Genomic DNA, 25,532 nt, shown 5'->3' on the forward strand with positions numbered 1-25,532 from the left:
GGAGTTTCATCCTTACAATATATTATATGCAGGACTGGTTTAGCCTTCCAGCTAATGAGGGTCCTTCAAAAGAATATGGGACCCTCTGCAATCCAGCTTTCACCTGTATCTTTGAGCAATGTATATCTTTTCTAATGTATATAGCGATATAGGACAGTATATGCACTTTTTTGAGATGCAGGTCATATACAGTATATTCTACATGTTAATATAATTATAGTAGAATAAAGAGACAAACACTATCTAGCTTTTATTTGTAGGTGCCTAACCGTTTCTGATAAGATTAACGATATCAATGGTAATACTAATATTGTAAGGATAATATTACTAACTCTCATGATAATTGAGCTGATCGATGCTGCATCCTGAATGTACAATGCCTGTGCTCGTTAATATCTCGATTTACTATGCAGTTACTTGATGTGCTTGCTTGCTGAAGTGCAATATCTGAACTGGACATTTTTCGGTTGGGAATTATTTGTGGAATTTTACATTTAAATGGAGGTTTTTGCTTTTAAAACAAAGGCAAAGTTTGTTTCAATAAAACAGTGGGAAAAAAACCAAAAAAAACCCACAGCAGCTTTGGAACTGCTCTTTGTATGAGTTATTTTCCATAACTAATAAATCAACGTCACTTGTCTCTGCACATCATACATCACTAATTGGGGGGTTTTAAAACAAGGAATGCTCAATGTCAACAACAGTACAACAAACCTGTATACAGTGTAGTAATGTAAATGGTTATTGCCAGCTGTATGGCTGCCAGATCTGGGGGAGTCCTTGTTTTTTCAGACAGAGAATCTGTGAATTGCAGCTAGGGAGAGGCTGTATGATTGATGTAGTGAGTTCTGGTGCTTCTGTTTCCCAGAAGTGGCAAGTGAACCTGACAGCGCCGATTCGAAATGCGTGAGAAATAAACCATTAGAGCTTTTCTCCTGAGTCAGTCAGGGTGACCTTAGAGCAAGGTCTGGTAACTCCCCCAACGAGCAGGCGTACCGCTGGGAAACTGTGCCACTGAGTGACAGACCCATACCATAGCGATAGCATTAAATATCTGAACCATGCACAGAACCGAGAAGGACGCCTTAAGCAGACCACAGTATAGCCGGCAATCGCAAAACACAATGGGTTTGGAATGTCAAAATAGGAAAATGTTACCTCTACGAAATGGCTCAGAAAGTGCAGTCCTGGCAGTATTTTTTTTTTATTTATTTATTTTGCTTGAACTTGCCCAATTGCTCACGCATTCACATTCCACCAAGGTACAGGATAGTTTGATCTAAAAACTCTGGTCTGGACCAACTGGGGCAGCTCACCAGTGCCTTCTAGTGTTCAACCACTGCAATGACAAGCTTCATTCTGCATTCTGCATTCCACGTGGATTTGACTCAGTTGAAGTCAATCTATCTGACTAGTACACAGTATCGATTAATGTCTAGTGTGTTGACAGGACAAATGAGATTCACACAGGTCACTGTAACTATGTAATTTCTATAAAATGAAATGATATACAGTAAAAAAAAAAAAAGTTTTAAATGCTTGGTTAAATTAATATATATATATTCAAGCTGATTCAAGCCAGTGGTCAGACGCACTACAAAGACGGTATTCTATACAATTTATATAGAGTACCAGTGCTGCTGCAAAAAAAACAAAAAAAACAAAAAAAAAACATGGATTCAAGCAAGGATTTTTGGCACTACTACAATACTTTTGCAAAGGGGGATCTATCTATGTTTGTTAGAAAATGCAACTAAGTTAACAAGACTGAGTTCATGTATAATAGCAATCATGAGCATGTTTTTCTGTCTATTAAAGTTCATTTTCTGTTCATTCAGACTTCCCTATCACAGACTAACAGTGAAAGGATGCTTGCCAAGAAATCTGAAGTATTGCATTTCCATCTTTTATATACAGGGCAGAAATGCTACCAAACCCACACATGTAGCATCAATAGAATCCTTAGTAACAAACCCCTGCATCATTTTTTTTTGTGCATAACCATTTCAGTTTTCAAGGTTGCATGCATTCGTACTGAGTATGCTTCACATTTACAGAGACTGCTACTTTTGGAAGCAGCATGCATTTCTAATTTTGAAATCGATAAGCTCAAGGCAGTGGAGTTTTGTTAAATACACAGCATGCATGAGCAGTTGGCCTTAAAGGGGAACTGCATCCAACTGGGTGTTTTATGCAAAGCGGTTATAGGCATGTGAGTTACATTGGTGACGGTATTCGAATTGGGGTCAAATATAACGACATACAGCACAATTGTCTGCTAAAAATTGAATTACAATTACAATGCTATTTTGTTCAATTACAGTTCTAGGTACAAATATGCAGCAGTCATTACAATTAGACTAAAAACTAACATCTACACAAATTAGCATGTTAACTGTAATTTATTCTGAATAGCCAAACAAGAGTCACAGGTACAAATACAGAAACAGACTATGTTTCACTAAAAGTGGTTCAAAATACAAGAACAATGATCGTACGACAAATAAGCACGTAACCGAACTGTAATCGATCAATCATATGGTATAAACACAATTACAATTTAGCAGGTTTTGCCAAGGCTCAGCTACAATTACATTGTAATTGCAATCAAATAATTACACAATTACAATTGTAATCGACTCCAGTCTGCTCCAATTCCTGCTATCTAAATGCAATTATTATTATTATTATTATTTATTTATTTATTAGCAGACGCCCTTATCCAGGGCGACTTACAATTGTTACAAGATATTATATTATTTTTTTTACATACAATTACCCATTTATACAGTTGGATTTTTACTGAAGCAATCTAGGTAAAGTACCTTGCTCAAGGGTACAGCTGCAGTGTCCCCAACCGGGGATTGAACCCACGACCCTCCGGTCAAGAGTCCAGAGCCCTAACCACTACTCCACAATAAGCTAAAGTTATATTTACAGTAGCTTAATTTCACTGCGTTTTAATGATGTGAGGCTATACAGTAGTGGGTACACGTGCATTTGTAAGAATATCACACTACATATAGCATATAGAAGACATTCTTGAGGGTATTAGAATCTATTATTTTGCCCCTCTTTGAAAAATTATCAGGCTGTTAAGTGTCTCAAAAAATGTACAGCATCGTTGAACCGTTTGGCAAACACTAAATGGTAATTATAAAGGTTATATTATAAAAACATTTTGATGTCTTAATAAACCACCGCCAGTCTTGGCATCAAAACCCCTTTGGTTCTTAGGAAGTTTCGAGGTGGGACGGCTCTCACGATAAAGAAGATGATTTCTTGGGAAACGGTTTCGCAGTAATTGTTTTTTAAACAAACACTGCGGTCTATCCTTGCCTCAAGTCTGGGCTAGAGGCCTCGCCCTTCTGTTTTCATGTTAATGTCAAAGGGATTCCACAGTGCATCATTAATAATAACTAACACAACTGAAAATGTAACCCAGGCATGTTTGTAGCATATCATTTTTTTTTGCAAAGTTTTTGAAGGTAAACATATTCATATATATATATATATATATATATATATATATATATATATATATATATATATATATATATATATATTCAGTAAGGTAAAGTACATGTTATAAAATGAGGACTATGTAGTGTAAATAATGATACTGGCTCTTTAATTTCTATACACTGTTTTTTCTTTGTCTGCCTGTTTGCAGGCGCGCGCTAATCAGCTCCACGCAACTCGTGCAAGCTCGCCTCACTACTGTCTAGTTTAAGAACGCCTGCAACAGATTCGTCATCCATCGCGTGCACGCACCGTTGATAAACACAAAAATAAATAATAAAATATGTATGTGTGAACAATACAAACTTGCCGTGTATGTAGTATTATTATTTTGTTATTATTATTTCGTTTTACGTATTTATTTTTTTTCCCTGACGCTACTGTACCTTAATGGAGAATGTTACAAATTAAACGGAAGCTGCGTTTTTTTTTTTTGTTCGGTACAGAGTGACGGAGGAGCAGGCTTGCCTGTAGTGTGGTGAGTGAGTCTGTCGTTGTTAATATGTATGTATTTATATCTTGTCTTTAGCAATTGTATGTATTCACCAATAAGTGAGTGCTGTGTTATGTGGCGGTATCGGTTTATTGTGTATTTATGTGCTGTGTCTTCTAGTAGCTTGATATAATCACACCGGTAGATATGTCAACCATTCATTCACACAGCTAGGCTCGTGTCTGGCCTTTCTTTTCTATCACAATACATTTAGTCTGAGTAGCTAAGCGCTTTTACTTTAACACTTTGTTAATTACAACCGAATAAGAAAATTTTTTGAGAAGTACATAATTTCAAGTAAAATAGTTAGTAATATTTCTTTTAATATATTGGTGTAATGTGTGTTAGGCCTCGATCAAATACAATAACAAAGCGAGACCGAAATGGCGGATTTTCCTTTAATGAAGTCTGCGGCCTTTGTTTTAAAATACTCGTTTTTCCTACCGGGATAGATGCATTCCTGTTGTATTAATATCATCTGGTAATGATAAGTTGAGTTGTTAAATGAAATATGTATTTGCTGCGCACAAACACACACAAAGTTTAATTTATAAATTGATTGTTTTATTAGGAAATTAACAGCTTGAGAGTTACTACAGCTTAAACGAATTGAAGAAGAAAAACATATATATCATGGTTTTTCGCTCTGGAAATCTGGTAACCGTATTAGTAACAGTACACTACGAATTGTACATCTAGATGGAGGGTGGATTTCGTCATTAACATTTGTTGGTCCCCGTTTGTGTGTCTCCTAAGTATGTGTAACCTGGATCACGATGAGTTTTGCCAGTAAAACGATTTTAAATCCACTGATTCCTTAGCATCTAAATCTAAAGCTTTACAGTTTTACCCATTAAGTATTTTAACTCCACTACAATCTGGTTTTGTTTTTCTCTAAATATATTAATTTATTTACAGAACCCAATGACTGGAATAGCCTGATATCTTCCCTCCAGATCTGCCAAGATGTCAAGTAAGGAAACTCAGTTCATGTGATTTGAATGAAAATATATAGCAATGTGAAAGATTATAGACATATGGTTTGGCTGGTGGGTTTCATTGGCACATGAAAAAAAAACAACTTACAATTTATTGTTATTATTATTATTATTATTATTATTATTTATTTCTTAGCAGACGCTCTTAACCAGGGCGACTTACAATTGTTACAAGATATCACATTATTTTTACATACAATTACCCATTTATACAGTTGGGTTTTTACTGGAGCAATCTAGGTAAAGTACCTTGCTCAAGGGTACAGCAGCAGTGTCCCACACCTGGGATTGAACCCATGACCCTCTGGTCAAGAGTCTAGAGCCCTAACCACTACTCCACACTGCTGCCATATAGAGTTTAGATACAGCCTTCAGTTTTAATGTTTAACCATGAAGATACATTTTTACAGCAAATTATTTTTGAGATCTGAAAGTAGTATTTATTATTATTATTATTATTATTATTATTATTATTATTATTATTTACTTAGAGGCCCTGAAAGTCCCATAGATGCACAGCACGCAACTTTGTTTGGTTTGGCATATGGTTCTAGTCTTCTGTGGCGTACGTTACACCAGCCCACTCTTCATACCACATCTTTTAGACAATTATTTACAGAGCTTCTTTATATGAAAATAAACCAAAAACAGTTTCTGATGCCTGGTTCACAAGGAGTTGTATGATTTCCAGCTGCAGCTAATTGTATATTTTTTTTTTTGCATCATCCATGTTAAATTTAGAAAAGGGAATGCAACCAAGTGAAAAAAATGTTTAGCGTTATTATGGAGAAAATTGGCCAATTATCAGTTGTCCCTGGCAGGTGCAGAATGTTAAATTTTGCCACGAGTTGATGGCCTGTATTATAAGAGGAGGTTACACCTTGCTTCACAAAATGAAGGTAGAGGCTTGGTGCATTCTCTATAGGAATTCTCTGATAGGATTTTTATTCGTGTTCAGTTTATCTTTGCATTTAATGGTGTTGTTTTTGTAAAATATTACGAATTTTTCCCCAAATCTTCTTATACAGAAAGGCCATCCTATGCCCCGCCCCCAGCCCCTGCCCCCACCACAGTAAGTATTCCAAACTCAACTAAAAGGTGGCTAAAAGCAGGAATGAAAATGGCCTGTGAAGTAATTAAACAATGTTGGCCTTCCTATTCTTAAATGTTTTAATGGCAACTACCTGACTGCATTCTCACAACATTGAAAGTACCTTTAGTAAAAGGCACACTTCCAATTTTATTACTGTTGCAGCAGCTCGCATTCTCTCCCCCACCCCCCTCGTTTTTGTAATCATTTCTGAGTTGTCATATTTAAGCTACATCACGAGGTGCCATGGTTAAGCTGTTTTTCGATTGTATGAAGATCCAGTGGTACACATATTGAGCCATGTATACGTTCAAACCATACTTCAAATGGCGTGAGGTATTTAAACAGTTAGACTTCACTTAAATACCTTGACTGTGCGTAAACATATATTGGCTTCCCCATTCATTGCTTGTGGTTTACCGTTATTTACAGCAATGACCATATTATACAGCGTTGTCTTTGCTGCTTTGAATACTGGTTGCTTTTGCATGCATATGGAAGCGGGCCATATCTCCCCCTTACCCCATTTTTGTTTTCTTTTCCACTTTTTTTTTTCGGTATTCATTTTTCATTTGTGTTTTCTGTCTCATTTGTTTCCATCAGCAAATGCCCAGCACCCCAGGGTTTGTGGGATACAACCCATACAGCCATCTGGCGTACAACAACTACAGACTGGGAGGCAACCCAGGCAGCAACAGCCGGGCAACGGTAGGAAAAAAAATCCATCCCCCTGGAGAACCAGGAGCTCAGAAAACGGCCATTCCTTTTGAGATGACCCAGTGAATGATTCTATTTTTTTCAACCTGGTTGCAACGAACCCCGTGGACGCTCCCCTTAACCAATATCCGTGTTTTTTAAATCTATTTCGAGAAATAGCAAAAAACTTTTGTAAGCACCACGCAGGACCTCCGCTGTTAACAAACCTTGTATCAGTTTTGTGAAGTACTTAGCAACGCCTCTCCATTTGTAATTCAAAAGCAAGGACCCTTTAGTATAACTTTGTTTTTAAAATGTTCTCATTTATTATCATTCTGTTTTTTTGTTTTTAAGTTTCATCATATAGCATTTCATAATGTGCATTCACTGAATATACTGTGTGTATATATATTAAGTTAATTTCTAATGCGCATATTCATTTAAAACCATGTGGCACTCTAGGATCCTCTGTCACGAACTAGATTTATACTTTCGAACACAACCAAGTTAACTAGTTCCATGCTTATAAACAACCTATCCTAAATGGCTGAATTTGTATTACAAAATTTAAAATGTAGTTCAAATTATTGTTTTTTTAATTCATTTTGAAGAGTTCTGCAGTTGGTTGAAGTTTATAGTGGAACATGTATGATGCAAATGTGTTGCTTTGCAAACCAGCTTTTGACATTTCCATTTTGCTTTTATATATTTTACCATAACCAGTTTTAAATTCTTTATCCAGAACTTTATATATATATAAAACCAAATCTATTTTAAGAGGCCCTGTGTAATTGGTTTATTTTCTCTTTTGTTTTTAGAATTCTTCCGGGATTACAATTCCAAAACCACCGAAACCTCCGGATAAGCCCTTGATGCCCTATATGAGATATAGCAGAAAGGTGAGAAAGATTTAACATTTAAAAAATAAATAAAATTAGGGACAAGCTGTAGCCTGCTGAAAAAGGGTTTGGTTCTTGGTTTTTAACTTGGGTTGGGTAATCGCTCACTCAAGCGAGCAAAGGGTGCACTGATTTGACAAAACATTTTATTACGCTAATATATGTTCGTATAAATACATTATTTTTGGGCTGCAAGGAAGCGTACATTTTGACCTTTGAAGGTTTAGAACACATTACTGAAGGAAGGTTCGAACCTTCAATGGTACTAATTTGCATTATTTAGTGGTGACGTTACCATAGCTACTTGTTTATATTTGATTGAAAATCCTATTTTGCTGGTAATCCATATAAATGGAATAAAACATTAATATGTAAAATATGTTGTATAGAACAGTAATCATGTTTTTATAATTTAAATAAAAATACATGTTGTTTGTTTACACTTAATTGATGCTGCTTATGCAGCAGTGTGGAGTAGTGGTTAGGGCTCTGGACTCTTGACCGGAGGGTCGTGGGTTCAAACCCAGTTGAGGGACACTGCTGCTGTACCCTTGAGCAAGGTACTTTACCTAGATTGCTCCAGTAAAAACCCAACTGTATAAATGGGTACTTGTATGTAAAAAATAATGTGATAACTTGTAACAATTGTAAGTCGCCCTGGATAAGGGCGTCTGCTAAAAAATAAATAATAATAATAATAATACTGTTTACAGTAAGGTTGGATTGCATCAGCTGCAGCTCACTTAGGCAAAACAAAGCTTTATTTAAGTGACTGCTCCAAGCAGGTTGTCAGTCACATTTTACTACTTCTAAAAATAATACTAATAATGTGAACTTGCGCTTGTCAAGTGACACTGGAGATTGGTTGTGCCTCCATGATACATCAACAGTCGCTTGCACAGCTTGCATTTAACTTTTAACAAAGAAAATCCCAAACTGCAGAGGGGTTTCGAGACATTTCTTTCAATACAGCTTACGCTATAGAACGCTTTGCTGTCGAGATAGCGAATGAAGCAATTCAGTACAGGTTCAGTACATATTTTACTGAAGCACTACAACCGCTGTAGGTACTCCGCCCCAGTGCTTTGGATACTATACCCTGCTCCATACACTGCAGTGGCGCCATCTAGAGTTGCTATGTATAACGATTTGGTAGTGGATTTTAATACGACAACTTTTGTTTACGTAATATGCATTATACAAATCAAAAGATCGAATTTTGCATACGAGTGACATCTCATGTGTGATTTATAGTATTCACACATTGTCAAACTGTTTCTGTTAACAGAGAAAAAAAATACAGTGCGTGCATGCTACCTGACGAACACAGCCCTAAGTATTGGTGACTGATTAGCTAACCAAAGACTCCATCTTCTTATAGGTTTGGGACCAAGTGAAAGCCTCAAATCCAGACCTGAAGCTGTGGGAGATAGGGAAGATTATTGGTGGGATGTGGAGAGACCTCACCGATGAAGAAAAGCAGGAGTACTTAAATGAATACGAAGCAGAAAAGGTAACCTATAAACAAACAGGAATACCAATTTTATATGCTCTCTTTTAATTGATATACTACAAATCTGAAGCATACTGCACTTTCAAAGTAGTGAGTGGTTGTTAACCTATCCCATTTGTACATGTTGACTGCAAGAGGTCTTTTGCACCAGACTGGCTTCCAATCAATTTCCTCAACTTTACACAGTTTGGCATTGTCATCAAAGAAGGGGCGGTCCTGTTCTTTACTATACAGTCGAGGGTCTTTCATCGACTTTTTGCTATAGCAGTTTTATAGTGAATAGCACAATCAGTCGCTCCTTTTACCTACACCCTTCCACTCACTGGGTGAACTGGCATCCAAAACAAGCTTGATACCCGAGGGTTAAAATGAAAAGATTATTTCAGTCCCCCCACCTCTGTGTTCGGTTGCTCCTAGATTGAGTACAACGAGTCGATGAAAACCTACCACAACTCTCCAGCCTACCTGGCCTACATCAATGCCAAGAGCCGGGCGGAGGCAGCGCTGGAGGAGGAGAGCCGGCAGAGGCAGTCCCGCATCGATAAGGGGGAGCCATACATGAGCATCCAGCCTGCAGAGGACCCTGATGGTAGGAGAGGAGATTAAGCAACAGGGTTGGTTGATTCCTGTTTTCAATTCCTTTTTTAAAATCGACTTCCAAATCCAGTACCTTCGAAGGAATTGAAGTTTGAGACATTAATTTAATTGGCTAACGGTGACTTCAGTTTAATTTGTTGCCACAGTGAAAACCTAGTTAACAGAATACGGCTAATGGCAATTTTGTTTGCATTGATGTGTTGATTTTAAAAGGGAATTGGAAGTGAGAATTGATTTTAAAGGAATTGGAATAAAAAAAAAAAATTGACCCGAGCCATGTTAAGTAATCTGTGGATAGACTGATACCTGAAAGTAACAATGGGTTTCCTGATCAGCACCTCTCCACCTTGCATACTCATCCAAGGAAAAGGTGCTACCTGTTTCACCACTTGCCCTCCTTTCTCATGTTTTGTATCATTTGCTTGTGTACTTTATTGTATTTTATACCAGTGCATTTGGGGGTTTAATTTCAGAGCAAGAATAAATGGTAAGTTTTATATTCGCGTCACAAAGCAATAACATTTTGCGCTACGTGTATCACCACTTGGAATATCCGTGTGGACTGGTAAAATTTATTTTTTTGGTTTTGCACTGTAGATCAGTTCGGTCAGGAAGAGACAATGTAATTGTTTTATTGAAAGCACTAGTGACTTAAAAATATAGTAAGGGATAATGGCCTTTTATGAGCAAAGGTTAGACCGATTTTCTTTGCTTGATCTACCCATGCTTGAGGCGAGTTTCCTTTATGTACTGTCAACTGAAACATGCTTATTACTTCTCAATGACAAGCATCTGACCAAACCCTGTCTACACATACTGTTTTTCTTTTTATGAAATAGAATTATACCTGCTGACATGCAAAAACAGAACTAGCATTGTTCCAAGAATGCAGAAGATTTAAGTAAAGTACATTTCTCCAAGCAGCGAATGTCAAAATGTATGTAGATTTGCACCTTAGGCCCCATCTGGTTTTCCATGATGAAAGTGTGTTTTTTAAGGAAGAACAAGATTCTAACCTATATTGGGAGGCTAATTTTAAAGTCTGACCGGGACTATTCTGAATGTGTATTGTAAAGATGTGTTTTGAAGTGGAGTCATTTACACAAAATAATTCCTTTTTTAGGTATCTGGTGTCTTTACCAGATCTAACAGCAGAAGTTGCCTTTTACACAACAGGAAATAAGACTCCCATTGCATAGCAGTTGGATCCATTCCTGGTTTTACTATGAATTTAATGAGGCGCACACACAACTTTTTCCCTATACTCTGTGGCTAATCAAGCTCACAATAAAACCTAGGATGTGTGAAACTGCTATGCGATTGGGGTTTTATTTACATCCCTGCACAATACTAATGGTTTCTACTAGGGGTGCACCGATAAGATTTGCTTGGTCGATACCGATAGCCGAAGGTTACCTACCCATATCATCCGATACCGATAATAAATACAGTGCAGCTAAACTACTAGAACATAGGACCTATACTTAAACTGTTTTATAATTGTAAATGATAAACAATTAACCGATGTTGTTTACTTGTAGTTCTGACAAAAACGAACAGGTATTGTTTACTTGTTGCATTTACTTGTCAGCAATTTATACTTTTTTTTTTTTACAACAGACACAAAAATAACACTTTGCATTTGTACTGGTAAAAACACTTCTGTAGAAAAAATATGATGTGACATTTTTTATAGCCACTTGCTGTCAAACATTGCGTATTATAACTTCGACCTGTACTGTACAGTAGAAAACTAAATTAGCCTACGCAATGTCAACTACAACAACGTTTGTTAAATTCTTATTGTAAGCATACACTGCTAAAAAATGCAACCCAACTTAAACTGTTCACTTAAAAACAAAAAGATGTCATGAAAATATCCGGTTACAAAATTCAGTCAAACTTGAATTTGTTACTAAACAAGTCGGCACAGTAATCAAGTCCAGCTTCAAAATGCCACCTAATACACTTGCGACCAATGCGGATTAAGAAAAACAAACAGAGCAAGAACTACAAAAAGTAATTCCCACTTAACATTTAGAGAGCCCACAACTCCTTGGAAGTTAGGGAGATTGCTGTAGTCTCGGTTTTGAAGTGCTTTTCAGCTAAACTTTAAGTTCAAGGATTTGATCAAGTGAGCTACGGAGGAGGACCTGAGGTGATGCCAAGCTGCCAAAAGAGAGAGACGGAGCAGAGATGTCGCAGAGGCAGTTTTGTAACTAACCGCATCGATGCTGCATTTGAACAATAATTTGCTTGGTTAATACTATTTTCTTACAAATAATAAATACCCCTATGTTAGTGTTGTCGGCCTGAAACCAAACTACAAAGCATTATTTAGGGTGAATGTTAGTCTGGTAACTGTATAGGCTACATGTACTCTACTACTACAAATACTACGACTACTACTACTAATAAAAATAATAATAAACTATCAATGATATTTAGTATTCAACTTTTCTTTTTTTTTAAGCATCAGAATAATAATCTACTTGCAGTTGATCGTTGGATTTAACGTAGCATCATGTCTGTTCCGCACACAACTCCTGTTGTCTTCAGATATTTAAAAAAAATCCAAACACAGCTATTTTGAGACTTATTTACTGCATTTTGATCATGCTTTACACAGCACTGGGAAAATGAGTGTCTCAGTGTTCTTGTGTCATTAGTAAGTGTGCCTGACCAAACATCAAATTCTGTGCTGGAAGAAATTCAAGCATGAATATCTGTGTACATTGTCGGCTAAAATAACAAACTGCCAATAGCCGATTTTGTGTTTTGTGTTTTTTTTTTTCTTTTTCTTCCCCTCCCTCTTATCTGTGCCGTGCCGATACGCTACCGATTACGGTGCACCCCTAGTTTCTACAAATGAATGAATTAGCCAAGGGATAGTTTATGCAAGACACTACTTCAACTTCAGCAAAGAGAAGCATGTGAGTGCATAAATGGAAGCAGAGAAAAAGTAAGTTTGGAACAGAAGGTAGAAAGCACTTTACACAGTTCTAAATGCATGGAATTGCCTGCCAGGTGAAGTAGCAGGCTCTAAAACACTGGGAACATTTAATTTGACACTAATCTCTCTCCCCACCATAGGGGAGTGGTGCTAACGAGGGAACAGCCTTGATGGGCCGAATGGCCTTTTCTCGTTCCCAAACTTTTCTTCTGTTTTTACAGTAGTGTTTTTTTTATTTGTGTTTTTTAGACTATGATGATGGGTTTTCTATGAAGCACACAGCGGCTGCACGTTTCCAGCGGAACCACCGGCTGATCAGCGAGATCCTGAGTGAGAGCGTGGTTCCGGATGTCCGGTCTGTGGTTACCACAGCCAGGATGCAGGTCCTCAAGAGGCAGGTCCAGTCCTTGATGGTCCATCAGGTGGGTGTCTTCCTTGTGGCTAAAAGGAATGGTGGGGGGTGTCAGTTGCTGGAATGGTAAAGGTGATGTGGTGATCTACAGCTATGGCCAAAAGTTTAGCATCTGGAATTTTAGGATTGAGACATTAATTTAAAAATAATAATAAAAAAATATAATTTTATATTTTTTTATTTTTTACTTAACATGTAAATCAAAAACTACAAAAAGATATTGCAAAAGTCTACCGGAAGCCACAGTAGTAGTACAGTATTTAATGTTAGATTTCAATGTCACATTTCATCTTTTTTGTCAGTTTTTTGTTGAGTAAATGGGAAAACTTCAAAGTGGTATGCAATTTAATATGTTAACTTAAACATTATTTAGCAGACTTCGTTGAACTTTATGAAGCAAAATTAGTTAATTCTAATAGGGTGATGCAAAACGTTTTGCCATAGCTGTAAGTTTAAAAAAAACAGGATTACTAATGTTTCTTTAATACTTGTCGCTGTTTTGCAACAGTGTGGTTTTTTTTTTTGTGAGATGCAGGTTTTGTTTAGAATTGGATAAAGCTGTCCGAACCAGATTGAATAAAATCTTTGATAGCTAAATCATTTTTAATTTCTTGTGTGTTATCGGGGTTATGTTCTGTTAGTGGTAGAATGACTGCAACAGAACAGTGACAGTCGTAACTTTTAAACGTTTAAGAGCCTTTTTAATGACTTGTTTTTTTGGGGGGTTTTTTGCCTACAGAGAAAGTTGGAAGCGGAGTTGCTCCAGATTGAAGACCGCCACCTGGACAAGAAAAGGAAGTTTTTGGAGACCACAGACTCATTCAACAATGAGCTCAAGAGGGTATGCTCTCAATATATTTAAGGTTTGGAAACTAGGAATCTTAGCTGGGGCATTCAGAGATCACCTACTACATTGAAGTAACTTTGTGACCTACTAATGCTAGGGTTGCTGTTCCAAATAGGGTTAGGTGATTGTAATATTTAAATACCTTCACATTAGTCAGTGCTGGGAATAGGGGTTTTAATTGTTCTCCCTCCTTACCTTGTTCACGCTCCATGTGCCTAGCTATGGTCAAAAGTAGTTGCGTCGCCTACAATTTTAGGCTTGAGACCATAATAAAAAAAGTAAAGAACATAATTTTAGATGTTATATAACATCATGTAATCAAAGAAACCACAAAGTGACATCGCAGAAGTCTGCAGGAAGACATAATAGTACAGTTGGTGCTGCTTTATCGGAATAACCAGAGGCATATGAGGCTACCTTAATCGCACTTTTTTTTTTGATTTTTTTTCTAAATGAAAAGGCAAATAATTAAATCTTTATGATTAAATGCTAAATATGTGTTAGTAATTATAAATGAGGGAAGGTGAATGAAGGAGTAACATTACATTTAAATTCAGTTCTGGTGAAGTTTTCTGTTTTTTGGGTAAAGAAATTTTGCAGAAGGAAGGTTGCGGTGCCCAGTGAAAACTGTCTGAAGGAAATGAGTGAAGACTTAAGAGATACAAAAGCGGGTTTGCCTTTTGGTGTAGAAAGTGCCGTAAATCTGTTTAATTGACCAAGGGCACTTTTTGAGGATACCTGTGTTTTCTTTAAGGAAAGTGGTATACCTGTTGTGGTTCTGGGCTTGAGAACCACCTTGACATTATGAAAGGGACAGTTAGTCAGTATTTTCAATATCCGAGATACCTGTTCATGGAAGACCCTACAGGAAACAAATGCATTTAGTTTTGTTTTTTCTATCGAGTATTTTTTTGTTTAGGTGCTTTTTAAAATAAAATAAATTAAAAAAATAAATACCAGACGTCCCAAGAACTGGGACAATCGCAGTTGTTTTTGTTTTTTTTTGTCCCAGTCACAAACAGTAAAATTGCAAAATGTTTGACCATAGCTGTACACCAGTACAGACACTTCATGCATGCATCTGAATATCCCTGGATTTCTTTGAGCAGTGTATCTTGTGTTCCATTAAACCCTGTGGTCTCTTCCTCTCTCTAGCTGTGTGGGATGAAGGTCGAGGTGGACATGGAGAAGATCGCTGCGGAGATCACAGCCGCGGAGGAAGCGGCTCGGAAGAGGCAGGAGGAGCGCGAGCAGGAGGCTGCGGAGCAGGCAGAGAGGGTAGCGGCGGCCGCAGCACTGGAGGAAAAGCAGGCAGCAGCAGCAGCGGAGACAGAGGCCAGCAAACAAGACGCAGCAGCACCTGAGGATGAGGAGCTAGAGAAGAAAGAGGAGGAGCCAGAGGCGGAGCCCATGGAGACAGGTGAGGGTTCATTAGCACAGTCTGCCAGTCTCCCCTGCTCGGCAAAGCAGAATACCAGGGCTGTTCAGTGAACCTGTAGTGTTTGTTACATTGAATAGCCCAATACTTTTTGTTCACTTTCTGTATGTTTGTATGGACCTATTGGACTTGATCTGATCTGTCAGTGTAGCTAGCTTTACCTACATATAAAAATCTGGTATACCACAGAAAAATGACCTGCCAACACTACTAATTGGCGTGAAGCAGCTAGTTTTAAAGTTTTTATTAGTCATGTCATGATAAATGTCTATTTCACCCAGGTATAATGCATCCCAAGAATGTCCTAACTGTTAAAGGAAGACGTTACTGCATCTTCTGAGTAGAAATGGCTTTTTTGCCATGCTGGTATGTGGTGCCACAGCGTCCCCTGGTGGAATGTCCTGGAATTTAATTTCTATTTAGACACTACTAATAGAAAATCTTTATTGTGGTGTGTTTTATCATTTGATTACAGACCCGCCTTTGAATAAATAATAATAATAAAAAAATTACATCATAATTCCCCTTTTTGAGTTAACAGTTTAATTGCACACTTAAATTTATTGACGCAGAGTAATAAGCCCCGGGGTATAACTGACATTCAGAATGTTATTTATTAATTTATTTGGCAGACTCCTTTATCCAAGGTGACTTGAATGTGAACTTTGACTGGCACCAGAGATCCCTGCTTGTGTAATTATGATTTGACAGTAAGAGTGAATTTCGACAGACCAAACAAAGCACATGTACAAGAGAATTGGTTCCGACTGGGGCATGTTTTAGGGCTAGGGTGGACAAAGTTGGCGCTGCCAGTCCTTGGGTTTGTGCCAACCCTGTTCTAAAATGTTTAATACAGTGGTTCTCAACCCCAGTATCTTCTGGTTTTCGTTCCCACTGAGCTCTCAATTACTTGACTAAACCCTTATTTGAACTAATACTTTGCTTAATTAGGCATTTTGTAATTGTTTTCAGCTCTTAAACAATTGGAGGTTTCAAGTTAACTGTAAAATTGTAAAAAGTAACTTGAAATCTGCAACTTTATGGAGCCATGAACAATTTTAAAAAAGAAAAAAAAAAGTAAGCAAATGATTAGTTCAATTGAGGGTTTAGTTGGAGTTGGAATGAAAACCAAGAGACACTAGGGTCCTGAGGACTGAGTTTGAGAACCACCGCTTTGAACCCAACTGAATCTCCCTCCAGACCCTCAAGTAGTTAATATTTTACCTGTTAAACCTGGAGTGGAATGGCCCTCCAGGACCGTGATTGATTGGACACCCGGTTTTAGGCCAATGCATCTGAAGTCTTGAAGCTGAATTAACAGAAGTCTTGCGCACCTATTGTAATCCTAATTGAACAATATTTATTTTTTTGTCTTTGTTTTACAGATGAGCCCCAGGCAGAGGAGGCCTCGGAGAGCCAGCAGAACAGCGAGGAGGGGGCCTCCACTACAGAAGACAAAGAGAGCGTGCCGGAGGGGGTGGACAGCGTGGTTGAAGAGGGAACAAGCGACAGCAACACCGGCTCTGAAAGCAATAGCGCTCCCCCTGAAGAACCTCCAGCAGAGTCGGGACCCGAGGAGGCTGCTTCTGAGAAGAAAGAATAGCGGATAGTGTTTTAGTACTGTAGTGTTTTTTTTTTGTGTTTTTTTTAAACTTTGTATGTTTTTAAATAAAACTTAACAGATGCATTTTTTTTTTTGTTACTAAGTGGTGTAACTTTCTGACTGTATTGTACGTTTCCTAATGAATGAAAGCATGCTTTTAAATACCCCCCTCACACACACTATTACAAATAGATGGAACAAACAGTACAGTAACATTGTCTAATGATAGACAAATCATGCTTTTTGCAGTTTTTTTTTTTAATTTAAACATTCCATTTTTGGTTAATTTCAGTTTGCTGCTGGTAACATCTGTAGTGTAACTAACTGCTCTGACGATCGCATTGTCTAGAAATGCCAAGCCTTCCCTAAGGGTGCTCTTAACAGGCATTTCATGTGCTTCTGTTAAAATGAAAGGGTTTGTCAAACTAATCTTACACAGTTTTTGTTTTTGTTTTTTTTTTCTTCAATTTTGTTTTTGTGTATCTGACAAAAAAAAAAGTAGACCTGTGTATCTTTTTTTAATTTTCAGCTTTTTGAAGAAAGGCAGATTCTATGTGGCAAATTGTTTACTGTTTGACTTGTGTTCTTTACCAGAGAAGGGGAGGGGGGTGGGGGGGGGGGTGGATAATAGATAAAGGGATTTGTTTTGAGTTCAGGTTTGTTTTGTGTGAGTTCTGTGAAATTAAAAGCTCAGTTTAAGCATGAACTACACTTTGATGATCTGATCAATTGGTGCTGTCAATTGAGTTTCTATTCTAAAGTGAAGATGGTGGGTGGGTCTATATGTTGTGGTTAATGTAACTTTTTGAGATATTTTGCACATTGAACATAACAAAGTAGGATGTGGTAAGATGAATGGTAGTTGGTTTTAAATAGGCAGGTAGAGTAATCCTGGGTGAAGGGTTACCGTATCTCTTTCCTGTTTTTGAACAAGAGGTCTCCATCTTGCCCTTTTCCCTGAATTATGCCCCCCTTACAGTAAGGTATCACCTATCCAAATACTTTTCACACTTTTGCTACATGTGAGAGCCACAAAGTGGTCTTTCTCAGAAAAGTGTAACATGCCATGAATCTAGGTCATTCTCATACTATAATAAACATACTACAAAATATGTCTACAAAGTATACATCCAAACTATGATGACTACACTGCACGAATACATATATATATATATATATAGTAATACCAAATAGTTAACATAATTATTTTGTTTTTCTACATTTAATGGTTTATTAACAAAATCCTCAATATAGGAAATGGGTCTTTTTGTTGAAGTACTTTATTATTATTTATTTCTTAACAGATGCCTTTAGCCAGGGTGACTTACAATTATTACAAGATATAACATTATTTTTTTACGTACAATTACCCATTTATACAATTGGATTTTGACTGGAGCAATATAGGTGAAGTATCTTGCTCAAGGGTACAGCAGCAGTGCCCAACCCCCCCCCCCCCGTGTGTTTACTGTGTGTAGATATTATCTTGCAGGTATCTGTCACACTGTGCTGCTGCACATAATACTGTGGATATTTATCAGGCGTTGTGCACCTTTAGTTCTTGGTAACGAGCAATGGTCTTACCACTGGCATAAAAAAAAACATGCAGGCTCAAAAAGTTGGGGTAAAAGATACAGGAAGCATGCTTATGCGCCAAGTGCAATGTAACAATCCGAGTAGCGTTGTAAATGATGTAGGCCTATTTCTTTATTGTGAACAAATGTGTGTGTGTGCGTGTATATATAAACTGTTAAACACTTATAAGAAACCTTTAAATTGCTTAAAGAATACGTAGCATCAAATTGTCCCCTCATCTTTCTATGGTGTTTACTTGTGTGTACTGTGTTTTAATTATGCTAACAAATTGCAACAAAACCAATTATGGGGAGGGCGAGGGGGGTCTATATGCACTCCAATGCAGGGATTAAGGTAGACTTCAAAATGTATGAAAACTTGTTTTTTGTAACACACAATTACGTAGTAATCAAAGTTATTTCTTGTAAAAAATAAATAAATAAATAAATAATAAAAGGGCAACTTGTCAAACTCCATAGAGTTCACACAAATTGCATTAACATTGCTAAAAAAACAAACAAAAAAACAAAAAAACATTTTAAAAAATCGTGACCGAATGAGTATATGATGGGTATTGTTCAAACTTTGCAACACATTAAAAATGTGTAATTACGCTATGTAGGCTGCAATACTATTTAAAAAAAAACAAAACAAAAAAAAAACGTTTTGCTATTGATTTTGCTATAATACAGTTACTAAAATTAATCTGCAGTACTTTCTGTCCGTTTTATAAGTTATGGTTTCACACACACACACACACACACACACTGTTAACTGTTAACACGTTGCTTGTTTTGAAGGCTGGGGTTGCACACCGGTATCACTATGTTGTTCATTCTCTTTATAGTTGAGGTTAAACTTATAGTGCACAAAGACGTTTGCGATTAAAAAAAAAACTGCACCTTTGCACACTAATTCCACTCCAGGTTTAACAGGTAAGACTATGTAATCAACGACTGACAGGTCTGGATGCGGGTTTAGTTGATTAAATTAAACTATTTAGAACAGGGTTGGAACAAAGACCAGGGGTGGAACTGCCAGCTTTGGCCAGCCCAGGATTCGATTATTGTTATTCCTAAAATTCGATTAGTGATATTCCTAGAATTAATCAATTACTTAACTAGACCCTTAATTGAACTGCTATTATTATTTTCAGCTCTTGAACAGTTGCAGATTTGAAGTTAGCTGTAACATTGTATAAGTAACTTAAACTCTCCAACTGTTTAAGAGCTGAAAACAAGTAAAAAAGGTCTAAGTCATTGAGAGCTCAGTTGGAATGAAAACCAGCAGACACAGGGGGTCCCCAGGACCAGGATTATAAAAATACAATATTAAAAAAAACAAAACAAAAAAAAAACATTCAATAAGAACTTCTGAATAATTGCAAACACCAATTTCTTTACCGATCAGCGACTAACTAGATTAGAACATTTTAAATGTTCCAAAACCAAAACAATCCTGGTTTTATCATGCAGATTCAAGTGCACAGAAAATACAACAAGAATTTCTAAAACCTATTAAAATGACAATTGGAGCGCTTCAATACAGGAAACACCTGCCATCTAGTGGTGAAACTTCCTGTGTGCTGCTATTGTTTGGTCACCCTCAGTTGTGCGATAAAAGGCATTATACTGTAATTCATTATACACAAAGACAACATATATTTTAATACCCGTGCAAAGAATAAATTAAACAAGAAAGTATATCATTTTAAATAACATATACCGTTTCTGAATTGGTCCAAGAATTATGCTAACAAATTGCAAATTTGCCCTTATAAAAGTTTACCATTGTATTCTTGCGCAGTATTTTTTAAAGGCTTTTCTCATGGCTTTTCTCAGCATGTACCATAGCTTACCCCAGTTTGCCATGCTTTTAAAAGGAAAAAAAATGCTTTACGATACTTACCTATGTGCGACTATGCGTTCACTTAGCTTTATTATACTTTGCTGTGCTTTTACCATGGTAAGCTTTTATGTAAGTGTGGTTATTATGTTTTTTTTTTGTTTTTTTTTTCACCAAACCTCACTGAAATGTCATAGAATTACAAATAAATGTCTTAATTGTGACGCGTTTTTTGAAGAGGTGTAAAGTGAATCACTTAAAGATAATGTAATTTCTCAGATTCTACTCACGATCTGAAACTTTCGACTCTATAGACCGCATTCCAATGCAAAATGATTTGCACTCAGATTTTCCATAGATAGGGGCTGGAGAAAAAAGATGAAACACCCGCCATAGCATTGTCAACAGGGTGAAACCCGCCTTGCCTCTTGGTATCTCTGAGAGTCCATTTTATGATCACATATAGGCTGTTTTTTTTTTTAGAATGAAAAAACTGGATCCCCTGCCTTTAATTCATTTGAAGCTGTAGCAACTCTGAAGCAGTTCAAATAAGTATGTAATAACACAATTATAATTTTAAAAATCAACATTGATCCAGGAAGTTAAACAGAACATGACATTTTCATCACACAATCTGAATTAATAAACAAGTTATCCATAAGTTTCTTCATTTTAGTTTTGTGTATAATAAGTGACTGTGTTGCCAACTTGCTGAGCGCATTGCTACAGTTTTGTACTTAGAAATCATGTGAATACAAAATAGCAAAACCAGGACGATTCAACAATTTTACTGTTTCTGAACGGGACAAAAAAAAGATAAGGCTAAAAAATTGGGACAATCCGGGACGTCTGGTTACGACGTTTACAACTATGGCCACAAGTGTTGCATCACTCTGCAGAATTAACTCATTTTGCTTCATAAAGTCGAATAAAACCTGCTGAATAATGTTATGTTAACAAATTGAATTATATACCACTTTGCAGTTTTCCATATACTTAACGAACAACTGACAAAAATGGTAAAATGTGACATTTTAAAATGTAACATGAAATACTGTACTACTATTATGGCTTCCGGTAGACTTTTGCGATATCATTTTGTAGATTCTTTGATTACATGATGTTAAATAAAAGATCAACATTTATATTCATAATGTTTTATTTTTTTAATTTATTTTTTTAAATGATGTCTCAAATCCTGAAATTATATAGGTGATGCAAAACTTTTGAGCATAGCTATAGGTGGGCAGTTAAAAACATCGACATAGTTGTCAAATCAAATCTGAGTTTATTAAAAATCTGAACTCTGTGATTGTGTATGAAGACAGTCGTGTGATTGAGAGAAACGGCAAGCTTCTTGCTTTGCTGCAGACAGGTTGAGATATTAAGCGTGCAGGAAACTGTGGTGTGGTCAAGTGGTTTGATATTTCACGATCGGCACCAGGAGTGCAAAAAAAAAAAAAAAACATTCAAAATTGTTTTTGCAAATGCTTGCCCAAAACGTTGAATTAGATACTCTGCTAAATACAATAAATCTATCAATACATTTGGAAAATGGGGCATGATGCTGAAGCCAATGGAAAACACACACACACACACACACACACACACACACACACACACACACACACATATGTCGTGAGACAGCAGGGAGGAGGTTAGAAAGCACACTGGTTTTAGTTTAATTGTATTTGTTTATTGTTTAATTTAAATTGGTTAATTGTTTTATTGTTTAATTATCCCCTGCACCTGGTGGTTGTTATTAAATTAGGACCAGGTGCATGGTATTTAAGGAGTGAAGCCAGTGTGCTCCCGGCTGCTGAGTAGAAAGAAGCAGGAGAGGTTCTCTGCTTCTGAGCAGTCCGGAGAAAAAGGTACATTTTAAACCTGTGAAGGTTTGGGGCAGGTAAACGGTTTAGCCGTCCTGCGAGTGAGTCAGGTTCCAGTGTGTATAGTAAGCCCTCCAAAAACGGAGTTAGGAGTTTGTTTGTGTTTTGTTTGGTTTGTAATTAAAAATAGCGCAACCGCGTGTTTAAAATCCATTTCTGTGTGTTGGGTCGTAGTTTTTAAAGGGGCACGAACCCGAGTGAGTGGCAAGCTCTCTCTCTCTCTCTCTCTCTCTCTCTCTCTCTCTCTCTCTATATATATATATATATATACTTACTAACTCTTTTACACTAAATGCCACTGAGGGCACGAGTACCGAGGATGGTCACTAAATGACACGCGTTGTGTTCCCCTAAAAGTTTATTTGTGTATGCATCGATGAGGTCATGATCATTTGACTTTCCAATAAGTGATGTTTCCACTGAAACGCTGCTCTGCGGTGCATCCCCCTGCTTGTGTCTATCGTTTGTTTGGTTTAGAACTGATATTTCTGGCTAAAAACAAAAAAAACCGTGCTGACCAAAACCACCAGCGTCTGGTTTAGGATTTCCACCGAAGGTGATGTCAGGGTTTCAATATGACACTATCCCTCCCCCCCCCCCGCACCATATACAAGTGATATATTTTATTACAAGGCAGCAGTGTGGAGTAGTGGTTAGGGTCTGGACTTTTGACCGGAGGGTCGTGGGTTCAATCCCCAGTGGGGGACACTGCTGCTATACCCTTGAGCAAGGTACTTTACCTAGATTGCTCCAGTAAAAAAAAAAAAAAAATAAAAAAAACTGTATAAATGTGTAATTGTATGTAAAAATAATGTGATATCTTGTAACAATTGTAAGTCGCCCTGGATAAGGGCGTCTGCTAAGAAATAAATAATAATAATAATATGGGTCTGATAGCCTATGACTTTCTAGTATTAGTTTAAAAAAAACAAAACAGGTCCGCTCTAGACAGAGGCCCCGCCCCCGATTATTCTCACGTCTTTACCGCTTAAACTTTAATGGGGACGGGGGACGGGACACATACGGTTGAATTGTCGTTCAACGTTGGAGAGCAACATGCACTCAATTCAAATGCGATGTTTACTGTGTGTGATTGTTCCTTTTGTGGTGAATTGGGACAGGACTGGGTGCAGTGAAATGCAGGTTCAGGTCGTTTATTATAGCAATGCACAGTGAATCTCTTTCTTTCAACTCTGTTTACTTCTGATTTCAATGCATTGTGCTTTACCACAATGCTGCTTGATTACCAGGTGTGCCCTACCAATGTTGACACCTAACCTAGATCCCAAAACATCATTGTTTGTAAAAACTTTGTGGGTGTCTCTGTGCTCAAAAGGAAATGAAACACATGCATTTTTAAGGAAGGAAACTCGTGTTATTTCTTATTGGCCACATTTTTTTTAAAAAAAAATGGGGATATGAAACTCTTAAAAGCCCTACTTTTGTTGTTTATCAGATTCTGATAGAATCTAACTGAAGGAAAGTCCAGAGCAACTCATGTAATCCAGGGATCCCCCACCAAAACCAAAGGGAGGGGATTTTTGCTGCTAGAAGTCATGCCCCCATTAGAGCCTTGGTCCATAATTTCACAGTTTTTTTAGTTGCTTGTTTTGTGTACGAATCTATGCCTGCTATTTATACTCTAGTAGCTCAGAGACACGACTACAGTTTATTTCCGTTATCCTACTAATTATAATAGAAATTAGTTATTCAGCTGTTACTCCATTGAAGTGCAACCAACCGCTAACTACTCTCTTTTACAAGGTTACTGTGGCTAATTGTCTACCATGTGTTCTTCTTTCCCATACATTCTTGCACGTGTTATATTGAGAGTGATTTTAACATAACGCTCTCATCAACATAACAAGCCAAGATAGGTATCTTAAAACGACATCTACAGTGGAGACGTTATTTAAAAACAATGTAAAGCAACATGATTAGAGGAAGCCACTGGGATGCTCTGGGATGCACTGGGATGCTCTGGGATGCACTGGGATGCACTGGGATGCACTGGGATGCACTGGGATGCTCTGGGATGCTCTGGGATGCACTGGGATGCTCTGGGATGCACTGGGATGCTCTGGGATGCACTGGGATGCACTGGGATGCTCTGGGATGCACTGGGATGCACTGGGATGCACTGGGATGCACTGGGATGCTCTGGGATGCACTGGGATGCACTGGGATGCTCTGGGATGCACTGGGATGCTCTGGGATGCACTGGGATGCACTGGGATGCACTGGGATGCACTGGGATGCTCTGGGATGCACTGGGATGCTCTGGGATGCTCTGGGATGCACTGGGATGCTCTGGGATGCACTGGGATGCACTGGGATGCTCTGGGATGCACTGGGATGCTCTGGGATGCACTGGGATGCTCTGGGATGCACTGGGATGCACTGGGATGCTCTGGGATGCACTGGGATGCTCTGGGATGCTCTGGGATGCACTGGGATGCTCTGGGATGCACTGGGATGCTCTGGGATGCACTGGGATGCTCTGGGATGCACTGGGATGCACTGGGATGCACTGGGATGCTCTGGGATGCACTGGGATGCTCTGGGATGCACTGGGATGCTCTGGGATGCTCTGGGATGCACTGGGATGCTCTGGGATGCACTGGGATGCTCTGGGATGCACTGGGATGCTCTGGGATGCACTGGGATGCACTGGGATGCACTGGGATGCTCTGGGATGCACTGGGATGCACTGGGATGCACTGGGATGCTCTGGGATGCTCTGGGATGCACTGGGATGCTCTGGGATGCACTGGGATGCACTGGGATGCACTGGGATGCACTGGGATGCTCTGGGATGCTCTGGGATGCACTGGGATGCACTGGGATGCTCTGGGATGCACTGGGATGCACTGGGATGCACTGGGATGCTCTGGGATGCACTGGGATGCTCTGGGATGCACTGGAATGCTCCAAGGGATGAGGCTGGGCTCCAACTATTTTTCTTTTTCTTCACCCATTGTTTGGATTCAATGTTTTTGGAAATCTGTAAGATTTTATATTATAATAAAGGTGGTTATTTAACGCAAGATTGACCTGAAAAACATTTTATTGATTAAAAAAAACACCACCTCTCTACATAGCGTCATCAGGGTACAAAGCAGACAATATCTATGAGCTCCAGGGTTTCTTGGATTTATTCAG

The 25,532-nt window shown here is 38.0% G+C and overlaps 1 protein-coding gene across 1 annotated transcript; it reads left to right on the forward strand.

Moving 5' to 3' along the window:
* The first annotated feature begins 3,797 nt into the window (after window positions 1–3,797).
* smarce1 (SWI/SNF related, matrix associated, actin dependent regulator of chromatin, subfamily e, member 1) lies at window positions 3,798–17,160 on the forward strand. The gene is made up of 11 exons (XM_034057098.3): window positions 3,798–4,000; window positions 4,934–4,988; window positions 6,042–6,085; window positions 6,707–6,811; window positions 7,618–7,698; window positions 9,080–9,211; window positions 9,629–9,800; window positions 13,011–13,183; window positions 13,913–14,014; window positions 15,176–15,440; window positions 16,844–17,160. The coding sequence occupies exons 2-11, from the start codon at window positions 4,982–4,984 to the stop codon at window positions 17,059–17,061; spliced, it is 1,299 nt and encodes a 432-aa protein (XP_033912989.1). The 5' UTR covers window positions 3,798–4,000; window positions 4,934–4,981; the 3' UTR covers window positions 17,062–17,160.
* The last annotated feature ends 8,372 nt before the right edge of the window (window positions 17,161–25,532 follow it).

Source organism: Acipenser ruthenus, chromosome 28 (assembly GCF_902713425.1).
Source record: "Acipenser ruthenus chromosome 28, fAciRut3.2 maternal haplotype, whole genome shotgun sequence".
Classification (NCBI taxonomy): Eukaryota; Metazoa; Chordata; class Actinopteri; order Acipenseriformes; family Acipenseridae; genus Acipenser; species Acipenser ruthenus.

Bases quoted from the DNA above. Each gene is read 5' to 3' on its own strand.
- smarce1 (XM_034057098.3), top strand. The intron at 9,801-13,010 runs GTAGGAGAGGAG...TGTGTTTTTTAG, and splicing joins GCCTGCAGAGGACCCTGATG to ACTATGATGATGGGTTTTCT. The intron at 15,441-16,843 runs GTGAGGGTTCAT...TTTGTTTTACAG, and splicing joins GGCGGAGCCCATGGAGACAG to ATGAGCCCCAGGCAGAGGAG.